The sequence below is a fragment of the Chiloscyllium plagiosum genome, unplaced genomic scaffold, assembly GCF_037043375.1.
Source record: "Chiloscyllium plagiosum isolate Xiang-an unplaced genomic scaffold, Cpla_swu_hap1 HiC_scaffold_4, whole genome shotgun sequence".
NCBI lineage: Eukaryota > Metazoa > Chordata > Chondrichthyes > Orectolobiformes > Hemiscylliidae > Chiloscyllium > Chiloscyllium plagiosum.
Window position 1 is genome coordinate 29,937,372 of NW_028270142.1, and position 21,203 is coordinate 29,958,574.

At 41.9% G+C, this 21,203-nt stretch overlaps 1 protein-coding gene across 3 annotated transcripts in view; it reads right to left on the minus strand.

Moving 5' to 3' along the window:
- The window catches only part of LOC122549324 (collagen alpha-1(XV) chain-like), a 265,827-nt gene that overhangs the window by 157,317 nt on the left and 87,307 nt on the right, over window positions 1-21,203 (minus strand). For all 3 annotated transcript variants that reach the window (XM_043688956.2, XM_043688955.2, XM_043688954.2), the window contains 3 exons: window positions 13,017-13,091; window positions 12,817-12,915; window positions 2,341-2,527 (listed from right to left, as the gene is read on the minus strand). In XM_043688956.2, coding sequence (XP_043544891.1) covers window positions 2,341-2,527; window positions 12,817-12,915; window positions 13,017-13,091 — 361 coding nt within the window. The remainder of the gene's footprint in view (window positions 1-2,340; window positions 2,528-12,816; window positions 12,916-13,016; window positions 13,092-21,203) is intronic.

Here is a 21,203-nt window from a genome sequence, read left to right on the forward strand (position 1 = left end):
CAGACAGACAGTCACCAGAGGATGGATTTGGACCTGGGTCCCTGGTGTTGTGAGACAGCAGTGCTAACCACTCTGCCACCCCTCTGAAGGGTTGAGTGGGGTTGTTGGGGGAAGTGGTGACGAGTGTGGAGCTGGCTTCTAGTGCATTTCTTTAAGCTAGTGTACTATGACCAGTTGCTGAGAGAGGTTTCCCAATTCCATCTGGTTCCAGATAAGGTTCCTCAAAATGTAAAGCTTCCATCTGTGGAGGGGTAAGTTAGCTCCCCTGGTTTATTCAGTCAACCCTTGATTGGCCACAACAAGGCTAATTTAAAAGGCTCCCTTCCCTTCTGGATACCTGTCTCCCAAATCCAAATGAACTCATGTCTAGAAAGGAATCATTTTAACCAGGTTTTCTTGAGTTCAGAAAGAGACTGAGCTTCTTGATTACTGAATGCAGAAAACAAAAGTAACATCTCACACATGCAGAGTAGAAATATGAGGTGAGTCTAAACGTTCAAAGTTAAAAAAAGATTCTTGCTCTGAGTTGTTAGTGAAGTGGGGCCACAACATCCCAATCGGTTAGGCCCAGAAATGCTGGCCCAGGTTCAGGAGGAGATGAACTACTTGTTGAAACCCCAAACAATAAAATGTGACAGCAGTAACTGGAACTTCCCAGTTGTACTTGTGCCCATGAGATTCTGCAGAGACTATTGAAAGGTTTACGTAGCGATCAGAGCCAACTCCTACCTAATACATCAGCTCGACGATTGCCTAGCTAGGATAAGGAAAGCAGTCTTTGTAACCAAGGTAGACTTACTCGGGAGATAATGACACATTCCCTCGACTGTCCACAGGAAGGAAATCTCTACCTTCATATCTGTAGATGGGTTATACCAGTGTCGAGTCATGTCATTTGGATTCCAAGATTCCCAGCCAGCTTTCAATGGCTGATGATTCAGATAGGAACAGGCTGTACACTGTATCTAGACAACCTCTTGCTGTACAGTGACATTTTCAAATAGTATTTGGAACAACTGGAAACCCTCTTCTTATAAAATCTTATAAAGAACGATTTTGCTAAGGTCCAAGTGACCTATCAAGACCCATAGTGGATCAATGATATGTGCTGAAATTGGAAGTGGGAGATACTATAGGGAAGGAGTAGGTAATCAATGAAATGAGTTTGGTAAGATAGGGTGAGAGAAGCACTAGGCTTGTGGTGAATAACCCTTCAAAAAAATTTGATATAACTCACTCTTATCAAAGAAAAATGAGTTCCATGTTGCTTGTTTGAAAACAAACTTGAGTGCTGAAAGTAGTTTGCATTAAAATTGAAGATTCATTTACACTGCTTAAGCCATGTTCGACAGAATTATGCCAATAAATAACAGCTCAATCATGTGGAAATTCTCAAACATGGTGTCTTCAGAGCTTTGTTCACAATCCAACAGTGGGGCAGTCAGGAGCACTATTGGTGCTGGTTTACAGAATAGGAAGTGTGACATTAAAGCAATAGGAGGAGTGTTGAGACTATTGCAAAGATTATTAAAAAAATAGAAACATCTCTTTTGGCATCAAGGCCATACACTTAATGGTAAGGTCCTCGGGAGTGTTGGTCAGCAAAGAGACCTTGAGTACAGGTTCATAGCTCCTGGAAAGTGGAGTCACAGGTAGATGGGATAGTGAGGAAGGCATTTGGTATGCTTTCCTTTATTGATCAGAGCATTGAGTATAGAAGTTGGGAAGTCATGTTGTGGCTGTCCAGGACATTGGTTAGGCCACTTTTGGAATATTGTGTACAATTTTGGTCTCCTTCCTATTGGAAGGATGTTGTGAAACTTGAAAGGGTTCAGAAAAAATTTACAAGGATCTTGCCAGGGTTGGAGGATTTCAGCTATAGGGAGAGGTTGAATAGACTGGGGCTGTTTTCCCTGAAGCGTCGAATGCTGAGGGGTGACCTTATAGAGGTTTATAAAATCAGGAGGGGCATGGATATGGATAAGTAGACAAAGACTTTTCCCTGGGGTTGGGGAGTCCAGAACTAGAGGGCGTAGGTTTAGGGTGAGAGAGGAAAGATATAAAAGAGACATAAGGGGCAACATTTTCATGTAGAGGGTGGTGCATTTATGGAATGAGCTGCCAGAGGAAGTGGTGGACGCTGGTACAATTACAATATTTAAAAGGCATTTGGATGGGTATATGAATAGGAAGGGTTTGAAAGGATATGGGCTGGGTGCTGGCAGGTGGGACTAGATTGGGTTGGGATATCTGGTCGGCATGGACGGGTTGGACCGAAGGGTCTGTTTCCATGCTGTAAATCTCTATGACTTCATGACTCTATAAATAAAAATAACATACCAGTTGTTACTTTTAGTCCAATGTCTGCTCTCTCTTCATAGGGTGGCATCTCTCCAGAAGTGCCCGATGTAGTCGCATACTGGAACTGAGTTTCCCGCTGTCCTGAAGAACCCTCAATCTCCTCAGTGATCAATGTTTCAGTGGGGGGCTCTTTGACTGGCTCACTGTGTAACTGCTGACCAATTACCTCAAAAGAGCAAAAGTACATCAGAGTCAATGGACAACAATCTATATTATTCTCGGTGGCTGACAAATGGCAATAGGTAGATAAATGATGCTTTTGGGGGTGGGGTGGAGGAAGCAATGGGATGCATTAGGTGAGACTACCAAAGGTACAATTGAAAAGAGTCAATTAAAAGTGGAGCTGGAAAGGTACAGCTGGTCAGGCAGCAGCAGAGGAGCAGCAAAGTTGATGTTTCAGGTCAGGACCCTTCATCAGGACTGTCTGATCTGCTGTGCCTTTCCAACTTCACTTTCTATTGACTGTGATTTCCAACATCTGCAGTCCTTACTATCTACAATTGAAAAGAGGCTTTGGAGATGATATTTTAAAAGGGAAAGGAGCAGTGAGCCTGAGAGAAGTGGCCAGGATTGTCTAGAGAGTGTTGCACTATCTGCTGATTGTCTTCTCCACCAATGGGAAGGGAGTGGCAGACACATTAAAACATGGATTTCTCCGCGGTTACGTTAGAGCCCGGGTGTCCTTGGAAAAGGAGCACACGGTGTCGACCAATACCCTGGAGTTGTTCAGGGAGAGGTGGGCGCCGCTGGGAGTGGAGTGCATCATTTCTCCCTCCAATTCTATTTTGATTTAGTCCCTACCCTCCCCTTCACTGTTTTTGATCACACAGCACTGCCCTTTGATGTGAAGGGCAGTGTTTATCACTGGCCACCCGGGTGTTTTCCTTTCTTCCTGGTGGTGGAATTTGAATAAAGATTCGTGCACTTTGTGTCTTTCACTGTGTCTCACACCTGCACACACACACCATGGGTGCTGGAGATAAAATAAGCACTACTGCACTTAGGTGGTAGTGTGGGGGGAAAAAGAAAAAAAAAAGAAAAAAAATCCAATCCCCCTCACTGTTTTGATCACACAGCATTGCCCTTTAAAAAAAGAAAGAGAGAAAAAAAAAATAAAACATGGATTTCTGCCCTTTGATGTGAAGGGCAGTGTTTGTCACTGGCCACCCGGGTGTTTTCCTGTCTTCCTGGTGGTGGAAATTGAATAAAGATTCATGCACTTTGTGACTTTCACTGTGTCTCACACCTGCACACACACACCATGGGTGCTGAGGAAAAAATAAGCACTACCGCACTTAGGTGGTAGTGTGGGGGTTAAAAAAAAACATGGATTTCCCATTTGCCACCGGGCAGTGGGGATCCCCAGTGAAGGTCTCTCCACGCGGGAGTCCTCCCCCTTTCTCTCGGGGATCTGGGGTGGAGGGTGCTGCACGCAGCAGTCCGCTGCAACCGCAGATTGCGGTGGTTCACGGACTCCCAGCCCAACTGCTTGTTCTGTGGTGCTGTGGACCATGTATATATTGGGTGTGGGCGTTTGCACTCCCTTTTTGATTTTCTTAAAAACCTTCTCCTCTGTTTTTGGCTGCACTTCAGTCCCACGCTCCTGATCTTTGGGCACCCGGTACGGAGGAAGGAGGGCAGGTCTGAAGACCTCCTCGTGGGTCTGCTCCTGGGCCTGGCCAAACTGGCCATCAACAGGTCCAGGCAGCGGGCCGTGGAGGGGGTCATTAGGGCCAACTGCCTGCCCCTCTTCCACGGTTACGTTAGAGCCCGGGTGTCCTTGGAGAAGGAGCACGCGGTGTCCACCAACACCCTGGAGTCGTTCAGGGAGAGGTGGGCGCCGCAGGGAGTGGAGTGCATCATTTTTCCCTCCAACTCTATTTTGATTTAATCCCTACCCTCCCCTTCACTGTTTTGATCACACAGCATTGCCCTTTGGTGTGAAGGGCAGTGTTTGTCACTGGCCACCCGGGTGTTTTCCTATCTTCCTGGTGGTGGAAATTGAATAAAGATTTGTGCACTTTGTGTCTTTCACTGTGTCTCACATGTATACACACACACCATGGGTGCTGGGGCAAGAATGAGCACTACCGCACTTAGGTGGTAGTGTGGGGGTTAAATATAAGAAAAAAAAATAAAACATGGATTTCCCATTTGCCACCGGGCAGTGGGGATCCCCAGTGAAGGTCTCTCTACGCGGGAGTCCTCCCCCTTTCTCTCGGGGATCTGGGGTGGAGGGTGCTGCATGCAGCGGTCCCCTGCAACTGCAGATTGCAGTGGTTCACAGACCCCCAGCCCAACTGCTTGTTCTGTGGGGGTGCTGTGGAGTCCGTGGACCATGTATATATTGGGTGTGGGTGCTTGCACTCCCTTTTTGATTTCCTCAAAAACCTCCTCTGTTTTTGGTTGCTCTTCAGTCCCACGCTCCTGATCTTCTGCCCTCCCCACTCTGTACCGGGTGTCCGGTCTTGAGGATCTCCTTGTGGGTCTGCTCCTGGGCCTGGTCAAACTGGCCATAAACAGGTCCAGGCAGCGGGCTGTGGAGGGGGTCGTTAGGGCCGACTGCCTGCCCCTCTTCCGCGGTTACGTTAGGGCCCGGGTGTCTCTGGAGAAGGAGCACGTGGTGTCCACCAACACCCTGGAGTTGTTCAGGGAGAGGTGGGCGCCGCTGGGAGTGGAGTGCCTTTCCCCCTCCAACTCTATTTTGATTTAATCCCCGCCCTCCCCTTCACTGTTTGATCACACAGCATTGCCCTTTGATGTGAAGGGCACTGCTTGTCACTGGCCACTTGGGTGTTTCCTTTCTTCCTGGTGGTGGAAATTGAATAAAGAGTGAGAGACACAAGGTGCATGAATGTGTCTCACACCTGCACACACACACAACATGGGTGCTGGGGAAAAAATAAGCACCACCGCAGGGAAAAAAAGAAAAGAAAAAAAACGTGGATTCAGTTAATGGGGAAGGTCTGGCTGAAGGAGACCGAGGAGATGGTGTGGGGATTTGATGTCCAGGACAAACAGTTTAAACCAAAAACATCAGGGAACAGGGAATATTACAAAGTTGAATCATTCTCTAACATGCATGGCCTCTAAGTTGAAATTAAGCAACATTTACTTTATTTTGTAAAACTGTTTCAATCATGAAAATCAGAGACCACTTACAATCAAGTACCTGTGGAAAACCATTCAGCTCTCTGTATCAAATTTATTTTAAAGTAAGCTTCACAGAGTATTAAGCCTTATTTTAATATTTATTCCCTAATAATAAATGTCTAGAGTATATTTCATAAAGACAACACAGCATTTATATGCAGCCTGAGATCTGACTAAGTTCTTAGCTGATCAGGTACTGAGGTCTCCATCACAAATTCACCAGACATTGGGAACGTCATTCCTGACTGACTGGTCATCAAAAGTCTTTGGTATTGCTTTATGTCATTCATGAAGGGGCTAATGTTACAGAATTAGCCAATAAAGCAACATCTTATAGATAATACAGAGAGACAGACTGTGGAGTGTTTCAAAGAATTAAAAAATGGAATTACTGGAAACAGATTTTAAGTCAATTGGGAAGAGTGTGACGCAGGATCACTGTAGATCCCAGCGGGATGTCTGTGAGACAGGTCTGGATCACTGTGGATCCCAGCGGGATGTCTGTGAGACAGGTCTTGATCACTGTGGATCCCAGCGGGATGTTTGTGAGGCAGGTTTGGATCACTGTGGATCCCAGCGGGATGTCTGTGAAGCAGGTCAGGAACATGGATGCTATAAATCAAACAGACATTCTGGGGAAACTATGAACTGACTGGCTGATGAATATTGCAGCTTGATTTCCCTTACTTTGAAGGTAATGAGTTGGAAAATTTTTTAAAAGTTGTTTTTTGATAAAGGCTGAGTGATGCATTTTAACGAAGTTCTACCCTTTTAATTCACAGCAGAAGAAAAGTAACTGGGGAATGTTTATAGAATCATAGAATGCCTAAAGTGTGGAAAGAGGCCATTCAGCCCATTGAGTCTGAGAAACCCTCTGAAAGGCATCCCACGCAGACCCACTCCCTACCCTATCCCTGTAACCCTGCAATTTCCATGGCTCATCCACCAAGCCTGCACATCCCTGGACACGACTGGGCAATTTAGCATGGTCAATCCATTTAAATAATAAGTTTTATGATTGAATAAATACAGTAAAGGCTGGGCAGCTCCCACCCCTGTATTGCACATGAGTTCCTACATGGAACACAGGGACATATCCTTGGTAAATATGTGTGCAGGAAATTTGCAGTAGCCCGAACTCCAGGTTTCAGAGATTGAGCAGCACCTGGGTGTCATTGCTGCACATCTAAGAGATTTAGGACTTTGTTAAAACCAAACAAGCCTTTTCTTGGGAAGGAATGGGTAACTACAAAGCATTTAAGAACAAGTAGGGCATCAGTGCATGAGTCCCCTGAATTTGTCTTATTTTTCAATTCTGTATACGAGGACCAGAAGTCGGCTGTCCAGCCCTTTGAACCCATTTTGCCAAGCAGTCAGATCATAGCTCATCCACACCTTGAGCCTATTTACCCGTCTTTCTCCGTATCCTTGATAGAAATCTATGGTAAAAACCTATGGTTGAGTTCACAATCTTGGACACCCTGCAGAAAAGTGACACTCAGATAAATCATGATTACTTTGTAGCTCTGTTTGTCACTCAATGAAAAAAGGTTTTTGAACACTCCAAAAAAAAGCCACTAAGAAAGTGACAGACTTAACATTTTAATCCGCACTGGAACTGGTTTTGTGGCTAAAATACATTATTGGAGTACACTTAATTCTGCACTGCTTTATTGAATTTGTAGAAAAAGTTGCCACATCAGCCAGTAATGGGAACTTACTGACAAAAATAATCAGGTACTGAACAATGAAAATTTGCTGACATTTCCTTGCTTCCAAACTCCATGTTTTAAACGCAGAAGCTGCTGTGTTTAGAATCAAAAGTTTGTGGGAAAAGTAACTGCAAGGTATTTTGATCATAGTAACATACAATCACTTGCTTAAAACGACAATAATTAAAAGTCAGAACAATTCATGCTGCTGAGCGGAATGCAAAATATAGTCCGACCTTGGCAATTGTGAATTTCCCGGTACTTTGTCACTGCAAATCACTAATCTCAATTCCCTACTCTCATAGCTATAACCTAAACATTTTCTCTGCTACATTAATACATACTCATCAGCTTTTATGCCTAATTAAATACTATAAAAGTCCTCCTTTGTAATCAAAATCTTTTCACTCTATATATATATTTGTTTAAATATATATTGGTCACATTTAAACTTCCACTAACACTGCAAATGTTTGTTTGCACGAAGTGAGAAAAAAAGTGGGGAAGGGCAACCAGCTTTAACCATTTTCTAAATTAGCTACCAATTAGAAATCTTCCAAGCATGTGACCATCAGACCAGCCAAGTCATATGGTGCGATGATGGGGTGATTAGCTAATCACAAAGAGCCTCACTGTAGCTGCGCCCCATGCTTTATACACAGCCAGCTTTGTTTTGTCATTGCGAATGCAGGCAATATTCTCGATAAAGACAAGTTACTTAAGTTTCTGTCAATGAGCTGGTTGGGACAGTGAAATCTTCGTGATGAGAACCTGCCAAGGGACATTTGTTGGAATTACCTCTCTGAACTACAGATTTCCTCCATTTATTAGGGAACTGATCCCACAGTGTGGCATGAGAGGAATGCTTCCGCCTGTATTCTTTGCATTTTCAGACTGAAAGGCAGCAGACACAAATCATTTGTTCACCCAACTCTCAAAGAAATGAATGCCAAAAGTACAGCAGGTGTTGGAAACTTGAAAGAAATATAGAAACTCCTGGAAATACTCCGCAAGTCTGGCAGTGTGTACAAGAGGAACAATGGTAGAATTTTACAGGCTGCCACTGGTGAGTTTGTGAGGCGGGGGAAGGAGGGAAGCCACAAATTCCTCAGATGGCTTTCCCATTGCCAAACTACCCTTCCCAGCCAGACCAGTCCACAATTTTCTGGGAGGAGAGGGGACATAGTTCCTAAAAGGCAACTGGTTCACCTAACGGAGGCTGGTAAGTGGCCACAATTATAGGCCATGTAAGAATCACTTCCCTGTTGTGAGGTTGCAGGAGGAATCGGGGGATGGTAAAGGGAGCCTGGCATTTCATCCTGATAGAGTCTCCCGCAGCAAAAGTTGTGGGAGTGCCTCCGTCACTGGCCAACTTTCTAGATTGGGCATCCCACCCACTGACTGCCCACACCACCGCCTACCCCACACACTCACTGACCCCAACCCTATTCCCCTCTGAATCTGATGGGGCCACAGAGAGCAGGCCAATTGGATTAATGGGGGGAGGGGACCACTTCCCATCTTTCACTCTGTTACCTCTTACATCAATGACACTGATCTGGCATCTCATATCATTATGAGCCATGAGGTGTCAAAATCCCTCAGTTGCAACTCCAAAGATTCCATTCTGCAATATGTTTCACAGCAAAATATGTTGGATAAAATGATTGAGCATCACTCTTAAAAGGAAATTTCTGGCAATTCTAAAGTAAAGAAATTACCATTGATTAACACAAGTAAAATATTTTCCCTATTACTTGTATAGGTGAATGTTTGAAACATCTTTGAGGGCGATGTTTTCCGAGTTGAAATGAATTCGTTTCTGGATCTGTCCCTTTGTCTTTTCACTGTGATCCACTGTCATCTGAGCTATCTAACTGAAGGCAGAGTCATTTGCAATGGTTTCTGGTCTAGGTAGCAGAAGGTCACCTCTAATGTCCCTCACGGATCTAACCATGGCTCCCACCTATTTATCATCTCCGTGCTGCCCCTCAGCACCATCTTCCGAAAGCACAGTGTTAGTTTTCACACATACACTGACAACAACTCGACCTGACCACCACCTCACTCAACTCATCTTTTTTCCCCTCAACAAATGAGCAGTAATTAAACATTGGGAAAACTGAAACCTTTGTTTTGGTTTCAACTCCAAACTCTATTCTCCATCCTACTGACTCCATCTCTCTCCTTGGCAACAGTCTGAGAATAAACCATTCTGCTTATTACCTTGGTGTCACATTTGACTCTAAGGTGAGCTTCAAGTGTCACACTGATGTCATCACTAAGACTGCCTACTTCCACATCTGTAATATCACTTGACTCTACCTCAATTAGTTGCTGAAACTCTGATCCATTCCTTCATTACCTCAAGGCTTGACTAATCTTAACAAGTGACTCAAACTGGTGGCCTGAAACTGGGGTAGAACAGTTGCCATTGTTTGGGCAGAGTGGCGAGTGCTGAATTTGAGGAGAGTGTGTTTGGGCACTTGTATAGCCTTACAGGCTGCTCACTTCCTGTTCTAACAAGGGACAGCAAACTCAGTTATGGCTACCTTTGCCTTTCAAAATCATCTTCCATCACCAAGTACCTCCACCAGGTTGCTCCCAGTGTAACTTACAGGGACAACAAACCAATCTCTGGCTTAATTCAGGCATTCCCTTTCAAAAATGATGCGGTATCATTAGTGTGATACCACGCAGGGTCAGGAGCTGGAAATGATCTGGCCATTGGCTTCCGATTTGAAAATCCAGACCATTCAATCCGGACAAGTGAGGAGAGTAATCAGCAAGATTTCCAGGATGTGATCACTTTGTGGCGCTTCCTGTGTTGACATGAACACGAGGATGTTAGTTGAGGATGAGGTGAAGAATGGTTACCTTGATGAAATACTGAAGAGTTATTTTGAACCCTCAAATTCAACCTCAGTAACAGGAGAGGGAGGAATAACATAGGGAAAATATAGTCAAAGTGGAATCTTCCCACACAATAGATCACCCCAGAGCTCTCAGGGATGGGAAACCAGACAAATATGCAAACTATGCCCTCAATTCATTTAATGCCAACACCTTAGTGAGGTGGTTTGATGCACAGAATTTATTTTTCTTCTGTAAAACGTAACAAATTATTTTAAGAGCCAGAGCCTAGTAATCTCCAGCATGATTAATTCTGAGTGTTCTGTCCGACTGCAACTGGTCTGTGTAAGCAATTAAGTCATGAAGGAAACCATTCCTGTTGTGCATATTATGTTTTTAATTATATCTGAGAAGGAGTTTAATTCTTTTACATTTCAGTTTCTCCACAATATGGGCCTTGATAACATTCTGGTAATAGTTCTGGAGCAGAAACCTTCAGTACTTGCTGCTCTCACATACAAGATCTTCCAGTACAGTTACATCACTGTCATCTACCCAAAAATGTGAAAAATTGTCCAGGTACACAAAGAGCAGGACTAATGCAACCCGGCCAGTCATTGCCCCATCAGTCTATTCTTCATCATTATTAATGTGACAGATGGGCCATCAACAGTGCTATCAAGCAACTTCTACTTTGCAATAACCTGCTCAGTGATGTCCAGTTTGGGTCCCTCCAGGGCCACTCATCTCCCAACCTCATTAAAGCCTTGGTTCAAACACAAACAGAAGAGCTGAATTCCAGAGGTCAGGTGAGAGTGACAGCCCTTGACATCAAGGCTGCATTCGACCGAGTGTGAGGTCAAGGAGCCCTAGCAAAATAAGTTAATGAGAATCAGGAGAACAGTCTCCTCTGATTGGTGTCATATGCAACACAAAGGAAATGGTTATGGTTGTTGGAGGTCAGTCATCTCAGCTCCAGGACATTTCTGCAGGAGTTCCTCAGAATAGTGACCTAGGCCTAAACATCTTTAGCTGCTTCATCAATGACCTTGTCTCCATTATAAGGCCAGAAGTGGGGATGGTCACTGGTGATTGCACAATGTTCAGCACAATTCACAACTCCTCAGATACTGAAGCAGTCCATGTTCAAATGCAGCCAGACCTGGACAATATCCAGGCTTGAGCTAACAAATGGCTAGCAATATTCACATCACAGGTCTCAGGCAATGAGAATCTCGAATAAGACAGAATCTAAACATTATTTCTTAACTTTCATTGGAATTACTATCACTGAAACCCCCACTATCAACATCCTGGGAATTACCATTAACCAGAAACTGAATTGGATTAGCAACATAAGTACAGTGTCTACAGGAGCATGTCAGAGGCTAGGAATACTGCAAGGAGAAACTCCTCAAAACCTGCCCACCTACAAGACACAAGTCAGGAATGTGACGGAACGCTTCCCACTAGCCTGGCTGAGTGTAACTCCATAAAGACTCACCCAGGACAAAGCTGGCTTGATTGGCATCGAATTCTTAAACACTCATTTCTGGACTGCTGGTGCTCAGTAGCAGCAATGTGCACCATTTATTTTGCAAAAATTCACTAAAGCTTTTCAGACAGCACCTTCCAAACCAATGGCCTCTATCATATAGAAGGACAAGTATGGCAAATACATGGTAAGTCTATAACTTGCAGGTTTTCCTCCAAGCCAATTGTTGTTCTAACTTGGAAATATAGTGTCACTAGATCGAAAACCTCTAACAGTATTATGGGGCACCTACACCAAATGTTTGTAGTGATTCAAAAAGACAGATCACCATCATCTTCTCAAGGACAATTAGGGATGGGTAATAAATGCTGGCCCTGTCAGTGAAGCCCACATGCAACAAATGAATTTAAAAACAAAACTTCTTTGGAAACAACTTCATCCTGTAGTCGAGTTGTATCCAGATTAGCACTACAGGTTTAACATTGATGCAAACCATAGACTTCCAATTTGGTGTCAAGTAATATTAACCTATGAGCACATTTGTGCAGTATGCCAACATCCAATAGGATTTAGAATGCTACTCTACCTTCATTCTGGCATAATTCAACTCATCAAATTACTCTGCATTTGAAAGAAAAAAAACAAAGAACTGCTGGTGCTGGAAATGTGTACGTGAGTTCAGTTGCTAGACTCAATACATGGTGGGATGGGTGTTGCTCTGTGCCTGTTTTTTTGCCTAGCATCGACATCGCAACCAACGTGTACCCAAACTTATAGAGACTTAGAAAGGTAATCAAAATTACGCTTGACATTCAAAATGTGGTTGGATTAAGACTGGCAGAATGAAAGCTTGTGTCTCAGAAGAAAAATGCCATTGCTTATCCTCAGCAGGTCTGTTGGAGTTCCAACCATCTAACAGGTGATTCAAACCCAGCCATGTCAGTTGAACATTTGGAAAAAGTGGCATTAGTAAAAATTACAGAGCTGTTAGAATAGTCTTAAAAACCCAAATAATTCACTGATGCATTTTAGATAAGGAATCCTGGTTTCCTTATTAATCTGGAACAAAACCATTACACACACCATTCTACCCTAGTGATGTATCCATTTATGTATGTATATATGTATGCAAGTTTGAGCTTAATTGTAAAAATACATTGAGCCACAGAAGACAAAGTTATCAAATATATAGAAAGAGAGAAGTCACTTGAAACGGAACTAGAATCTTCCATTGTTACTCACAGGGCTTGGAGTGTTGTGCTGAATTTGGGATTTAATGCCTCCATGCTCCTGAGGAATATATTGACCACTACCATCGCCACTAACATCGTCAGATGATCCCTATGGCAAACAAATCAAAACCAACAAATAAAAATCCAATAGGAAAAGAAAGTATTAACTTAGTCTTGAGAGGGCTACATGGAGATTGAAAGTTTACTCACTTCAGACTCAGCATCATAACACTGCTCTTCACTCGCCCGAGGGTCTGATTTAATTGTAAGCTCTTGGATGGACCCCTGGAAAACACAAGACAAGATTAACTATTTCAAAATCTTTGAACTAGAAATACAAAATGGTGCTGACAAGAATGATTCCTGTACGAGTTTTCATAATTTCACCCGGCTCCCTTGGAAAATGACATGAACGTTTCACATGCTGATGTGAACATCCTTCCATGGTCATGAATCCCTCTGCACCAGCCAGCTGGTTAGTTCATCCAATACAGCTGAAGGACATTCTGCAGTTCCATAACCTGCACCGTGACTGAGTTAGGAGAAGAAGGAACTTTTCCACTCCTCATAGATACCAGTACCCACTATTTGTTTGGCGACATTTAAATCCAGCATTTTATAATTCGGAGGCTGGAATGCTACCATTTAGCCAAAGTCTTTGTTCATTCTTGTTCAAACATTTTTCATGCAAAGGCAACGTTGAAGATAAAAAGATCACATTGCTATTGCACCGTTCATGACCTCAGAATGGCCCACCATGTTTTAAAGTCAACAAAATTCTTTAAAGTATGATCATTGTAGTAATGTAGGAAGTGCATGTGAATAAAAACTGAATACACCAAGCTTCTTGCAATTAAATATACAACTAGCTCGTCTTTTTATGGTCATGGGTGAGGGATAAATATTGGCCAGGTTACAAGGGGGAAGAAACACTAAAGCAAAGTACAGTGGATACTGGAATTGAAAACTGGCAGACATCCCAATTAAGGATGGAGGTCCTCCCCAAGAGTCGCCTGTCTAGTTTGATTGTCAAAAGCTAGCAACCTTGGCATCCTCGCTAGTGATGGCCATTGCTGAGGCTGTAGCTGCAAGTTGAGTGTGTCCTCAGGAGCCGAATGTTCGCAAGTAGGGCTAAGTAGGTTTGTGCGATGCTGAGTCCAGGTAGGAAGCCTCTGGCGATCAGAGAGGTGGTGTTGTTGCCATGGGGGACAGTCATCACCACTAGGGGACATTTCAGTGGGTCTTGGACAGCCTGAAAAGAGGACCTGCTCCCTGAAGCCTGCTGGAAGCCTTCACTGGGTAGTCTCCCCATGTATTGGACCTTCTCCCATCCCTGATACAACTAATTGCCAGCAAAGGCAGTAAATAGTCTCTAATTTGGGCAAAAAGTGGCTCAAATATATTCCTGGCAAGTGACCAAAAAGCCTCTGGCTGCTGACAAAATGGCACGGCTGTGAGAGAATATTGGGCATGACTCCGACACCTTCCACGAACCAGTTTGCCAGCTTTCCCAAATCCCAGCTTGTCTGTCACCTGACGTCGGGATAATTTATGCTATTAACTCTGTTTTTCTCTCTCCACAAGATGCTGCCAGAGTTACTGAGAAATTCCCATAATTTCTCATTATATATATCTCTTATTCCTTTTCACAGAGTTGCCTTATTCCTTTTCATGTAGTGCCCCTAAAGCCTGTATAATGACCTGAGAGGAAAAAGGTGAATCATGAAATAGCACCTCATCTGAAAACCAGCAACTCTAACAATACTCCCACTGCAATGAAGTGGCAGCCAAATTTCTGAAACTGGGGATTTGAACCAATTTAGAGATAAGAGAGAGACAAGGCTGATATCCTTAAAAAAGGAGTCACACACGTGTTAACTGAATGTTAGATGTTTATATATATGCCATGGGAGATAAATTTGGCTCTGTGATTAATGGCTCTAATAAGATGCTAAACAAGAGAATCTGGTTTATGATAAGTGATGCTTGAATGTGCTGTTGCATACCTAGCTCAATGATATTTGGTTCCTTTGTAATTTCATTATAATTTCCAACATGCTGACTGCCACTAAAATAATCAGAAATATTTTATTTATTCATGGCATGAAGGTTTCTTTTCTCCAGGGTGGGGGATTTCAAGACTAGAGGGCACATTTTTAAGGTGACAGGAGGAAGGTGGTTCGTGTGTGGAATGAACGTCCAGAGGAAGTGGTGGAGGCGGGTACAATTACAACATTTAAAAGGCATTTGGATAAGTACATGAATAAGAAAGATTTAGAGGGATATGGGCCATGCACAGGCAGGTGGGACTAGTTTAGTTTGAGATTATTGTCAGCATGGACTGGTTGGACCGAAGGGTCTGTTTCCATGCTGTACGACTTATGACTCTATGATGTCTTTGTACACAAATCTTTGATGATGGTAGAACTAATTGCTAAATAAAAACGCAGATGGAACTTCAGAATCCATAAATTGAAGTGGCATACGAGAGAAAAGAACTAATACTGAAGTTTTAGAAAGTACTGGTCGAGTCTCAGGTGGACCATACTTTAAGAAGGACGTTAAAGCCTTTTAGAAGGTGCAGAGGAGATTTACAAGAATGATACAAAGGTAGAAGAGGGAGGCACGGTGGCTCAGTGGTTAGCACTGCTGCCTCACAATGCCAGGGACTCGGGTTTGATTCCAGCCTCAGGTGACTGTCTGTGTAGAGTTTGCACATCCTCCCCGTGTCTGTGTGGGTTTCCTCCCACAGTCCAAAGATACGCAGGTAAGGTGGATTGACTCATATTAGATTTGCCAGACAGGTGGGTTAGCCCTGGGAGTTAGACGGTCTGGGAGGGATGTGCTTCAGAGGGTTGATGTGGACTTGATGGGCTGAATGGCCTACTTCCATGCCATAGGGATACTATGACTGTATACAATGGCACTTCATTTCCCAGAGAACCTAGAAAAGCTAAGATTAATTTTTCAAGCAGTGAAAGGTTAAGGAGATATTTAAAAGATGATTTCAAAGGTGTGAGTGGGTTTGATAGAGTAAACATTGAGAAAAAGTTTCCATACACAAAAACATCAGTAATCAATCGGCATAGAGCTAAGAGGCTTGGAAAAAAAGTCAATGAAGAGATGAAAATTAATTTTACGAAGCAAATTAAGATCCACAAACCACCATCTAGAATGATGGGAGGAGAAAATTTGTCAAAAAAAATTTAAAAGTGAATCCAATATATAGTGGGGAAGGAAGAATTAGCAGGGCTATAGGGAAAGAGTGTTACAAGTTGGACTAATTGGCCATTTTTCTCAAAGGCCAATCGGCATCCTTCGCAGTAGGGAAAATTGAAACTCATGAGGTGGGAAGAGTAAAACTAGATGAGAGTTCACTAATCATCCTACACTGCTCCTTCATTAAAGGCTCCCTCATTATTTTAATCCTTTTATTGCATTCTATTCGCCATACTGAAAATGCATTGAGCTCGATTGCTAGAAATCTTTCTCTGGTCCCCGCAACCACCCAGCTAATATTAACATTTGTCCAGGGAAATCTGGCACTTCCTGTTTTAAGAAACCACAACAAGGAATATACTAAGCCGTTAAGTCTGAGAAAGCCTGAGCCTGTCCTGCTTATAGAGGTTTCCATGGAAACTCCACTAATATTTACCTGGTATAAGCAGCAGCTTTGACTGGACTCAGAATGACTTGCCTGTGGGGCACAGGTCTGACAAATCAGACCCAATGCTCAGCTGAATTTAGTCCAAGTCTGAGGTTTGGATAAGTGCTCCAAAAAATATCAAACCAGTAAGACAAGTATGGGGTTACAAAATAGCATTCATAGATTGTGTAAAAACATACTGAAGTAGAACTGTCTCTGAAAGGGCTTAGCGTTTTCAATCTTATATTGGCTGCAAAATAATTTTTATAAGCATTTTAGACAGAAGAGATCATCTTTATAAACATTATGTTTTTGCCTGATTTTGTTCTCAGGATTCCAAATTATGTTTGGTCACAGGGCTGAATTTTACACTGGCGACTGCAGTTAGGGTGTCTGCATCTTCTGTGTAAACGTCAGGTACAAATTCACCTCTGCTTGGAAGGCTTGCCCAGTAGCTTTTAAAAAAGTCTTTATGTGGATTGCGAAAGTCAAGTTGGCAAAGGTAGCCAAGAGTAAGAATTCATAGAATGTCTTTAGGACAGTTTCCTGCAACAATATGTTATAGATCCAACAAGGCATCAAGCTGCTTGGGATATGGTTTCATAATGAGGCAGGTTTAATAAGTGATTGCTGAGTAAATGGTCTTCTAGGGAACAGTGACCATAATATGGTGGAATTTAGCATTCAGTTTGAGGGAGTGAATCTTTGATCAGAAACAAGTATGTTAAACTTAAATAAGGGTAATATGAAAAGGATGAGAGCTAAAATTGACTGGAATTGCCTGGGAAAGGGGCTTAGCAGAAAGGATAGTTGAACAATATGGCAAGCATTTAAGAAAACAGTTTATAACTCACAGCAAAGATATATCTTAGTCAGGAAGAAGGTTTCCAGGAAGCAGATAAACCAACTATGGTGAATCAAGGAAGCTCAGGGTAGAATCAAGTTAAAATAGAAATTATACAATGTGATAATTATTAGTGGTAAACCAAAGGATTGGGGAAGTTTTATAAGCCAACAAAAGATGGGCAAAAAAATAAAAAAAAGGGTGAAAATTAACTATGAGGGCAAACTAACAAGTAATATAGAAATGGACAGAAAGAGCATCTTTGCATAAAAAGGGAGAGAGAAACCAAAATGAACAAATACTCCTAAAAAAATGAAGTTGGGGAGATAATAATAAGGAAGCAAGAAATGGCAAAAGGAGTTGAAAAAAATCTATGTCAGGCTTTACAGTAGATGATACTAAAAGCTTTTAAAAAATACATAATAATCAAGAGGCTGAAGGAAGGAGGGAAATAAACAAAAAAATGCTTGACAAATTTATTAAAATATTTGAGAAGGTTAGATAAATGTGAATCAGTAGATGGAATATATTTGGATTTCTAAAAGGTGTTTGATAGAGTACCATACCATAAGGCCAGTAATCATGGTGTTGGAGCTGGTTTATTAGCTTGGGTAAAGATTTTCTAACTAATGGTAGAGAGTTGGGACAGGGGTGGCATTTTCACAATGCAACTTGTAATATGAGGTGCTGTAGGAATCATATGCTGGGGCCACAAATATTTACAATATATATAAATCAATTCCGATGAAGAATCACTGGACTTGAATATTAACTTTGCTTTCCTCCCACAGATGCTGCCATACCTGCTGAGTTTCTCCAACAATTTCTGTTTCAGATCTCCAGTTCTTTGATTTATTTAAGTCTGTCAATCAACATGCTCAATCCTTTGATTAGGCCAATAGTTTATCTTCATCCCATTTACCTTTAACCCAATGCTAACTTTTATTGTGATCTCTTTCTCATTCACAAGATATTTCAAGCATTGTTTCCTATTTCTCTCTTCCCAATTAATCATAAAACAAATCCCACTGCATAAACCAATCTGGTTGACTACTGGGAATAAATTTCTGCAGGACTTTCTTCCTACTTAATCATCGAAAATGCAGTGAAAAAACTATGTGAATGGAAACATTTTGATGGATAAGTAGGGGGATTCCACTATATCCCAAACATTGCTGTTAAGCATGCCATTATATGACAGCTACTGGGTCAGAATACTTTCTTATTCAGCAACAGAATCATTTAGAAGGTGGACTAAATATCTTATCACACATCCAAAAGACAGCATGAGACTCAAGGGTATCACTCACAACTGTTAGCAAATTTAAAAGTGCCTGAAATTGGAGGCAACCTTTTGCCCTCATAAAGAAATAGGTTGGGAGGGAGGAGACAGACAGTACAGATAATAAATATACGTAACTCTAATTGGCATGGTGTGACTGGTGGGATCCTTCTGGGACAAACATTGAAGCCTCAGATTTTCATTGTCTTTATCAGTACTTCTAATGAGAGACAATAGAGTTGGATATTTAATGTACTGACAACAGTAAATGATATGGAGCAGAATGTTGCAAAGTAACATTGCACAATTGTGGTGGGTATGGATGGCGAAAAGTGTGGGACAAAAGAAAGCTGGATCAAAGTCTTTTTTAAAATGTAGGAAGTTAGGTACTGTTGAACAGCCGACAGATTTTGGGGTGGAACTAGGGACATCACAAGGAAAAAAAAAATCAAAGAGCTAGTGGAATATTAGCATCTGCCTAAAGGGATTGGAACACAAAGTGGTGGAAGTTATATTGCACAGCCTTAACAAGACTCCCTCTGGAATACTGATCAGATCTGGTCTCTTTATCTCAAGAAAATATTGACCTTGGAAGGGGCACAGCAAACATTCATTAGACTAACATAAGGTCAAGATAGTTAAATTATGAGCATAGGCTTCATAAACATATTTGTAGTCCCTTCAGTGTAAAAACTCAAGGGGTGAGTGGCTGTTGGTGATGAAAAAGTTACATTTATTTTACAGGTTAATTGTGTGGGGAAATAAAGAATAAAAGAGGCATGATATTCAATTCAGGGACTGGTTGTTTAGGAGAAAGATTAGGAAGAAAGTTTTCAGTACAGTCCCAATTATGCAATCCCAACAAATTGGTGTTAGGACTTGCTGGCTGGAGTTCACACACATTGAAGCAAAACTCTTGTACTTCAGTTCTTCTGACAAACCAACATAAGCTGCCTGTGTTGCATTAACTTTGCATGTGTGAAGCCTGGCTCATAGGTCAAGTTCATTTAAAGGGCAGTGCTTCCTTATGGGGGGCAAATATTGAATCAGGCAGAATTAAAGGTTCTGACGGATTTTAAATATTTGGAAACCTCTGTCAAAGCCATGGGAGGATTGATGCCTCGTGTGATTGAAGGAAACCTTGATAGAGAAGGAAGTATGAAGTCTATGGCTGCACATAGTTGAGTTCATGCTGACTCGAAATTATGTCGATGATCTTCAAATTTAAAGTTCACAAGAATTCTCATGGTGGGATACAGTCAGCAAATACCTGAATCTCATGGTCTAAGGTAGCATGAAAAGGTGGCTTGCATCCAATTGATGTTTCCACAGAAGGGTATTATTACAATCATGAAAAGTGATCAATATTTATTTGTATTGCACAGAAAAGTAGTCAGTATGATGTTATCTTTACGTTACCATTTCAGAGGATCAATAGAATACCATTTCATATCTTCAAGGTATGAATAGGAAGTGTTGTATCATGCTTTTCACAACAACTAGGTGTCTTAAGAAGCTTTACAGCTAATTAAATACCTCAGAAGTGCAGTCACTTTTGGAATGCTGGAAATAAGGCAACATATTCATGATTTTTGTGATCTTGATTTGAGGGATAATTTTAGGCCGGAGCATTGGGAAGAACTTTCTTGTTCTTTGTCAAAACAGTGCCAGGTTTTTTTTTAAAAAACGTTCAGTCAAACAAACAGATGGGCCATCGGTTTAAATATTTTATCTAAAAGACAGCACCTTTCACAGTGCAGCACTCCCTTAGTACTGCACTGAAGTATCAGCTTTGACTATTCGTATTTTAGCCCCGGGATGGGAATTGAACCATTATACATGGACATTAATGTCATGAGGTTGTATATGGTGACCAATGGAAGCTGACTACTAATGTCTACCAACATCATATTCAAAGGAACAAAAAGCAATGCAGAGACAAACAACTTGCAGGTTGCACTAGTTCTGATTGAGATACTTGTGAATATGTCCTATATGAAGACACTGCATTCTATGTGCAAGATCTCAATTCCAGGGACATAGTCTGAGTCAGCATTTTAATTACTGGGAGAAAACTGAAGGCACTGGAGTTTTACAGAATGACAATGTGGATTAATACACTACTTCTAAAACATCTTAAGCTGCTTTCGAAGAGAATATGTAGAAAACAACTTGGCACTTAGCCAAAGAAAGCAAGAATAGGACAGGTAACCAAAAGGTTTGTCAAAAAGTTGAGGATTAAAAGGAGGGACTTAAAATAGGGAGAGAGAGAAATAGAGGGATTTAACAAGAGAATTTCAGAGCTCAGGATCTAGACAATCTAAAGTTCAGTTACAGCAGCTGGGATTGAAGTAGTGGTGGATGCTTGAAAGACTGTGGTAAACAGAGACTATAGTGAAGTCCCTAAACACTGAGAAGGATGGGCAAGAGGCCAGAATTACTGAATGCAGAATTACCAGAGGGTGGGGATACAAAAAGGAATGGGTGAGGCTGTGAAAGAAGTTGAACACATGGATGAGAATGTTAATATTATGGCATCTGGTGGCTGAAAGCCATTGTAGATCAGCAACTATGGGTAATCAATGGACAAGTTTGCTGTGAGTTTTTAATAAGGCTATGTAGAGT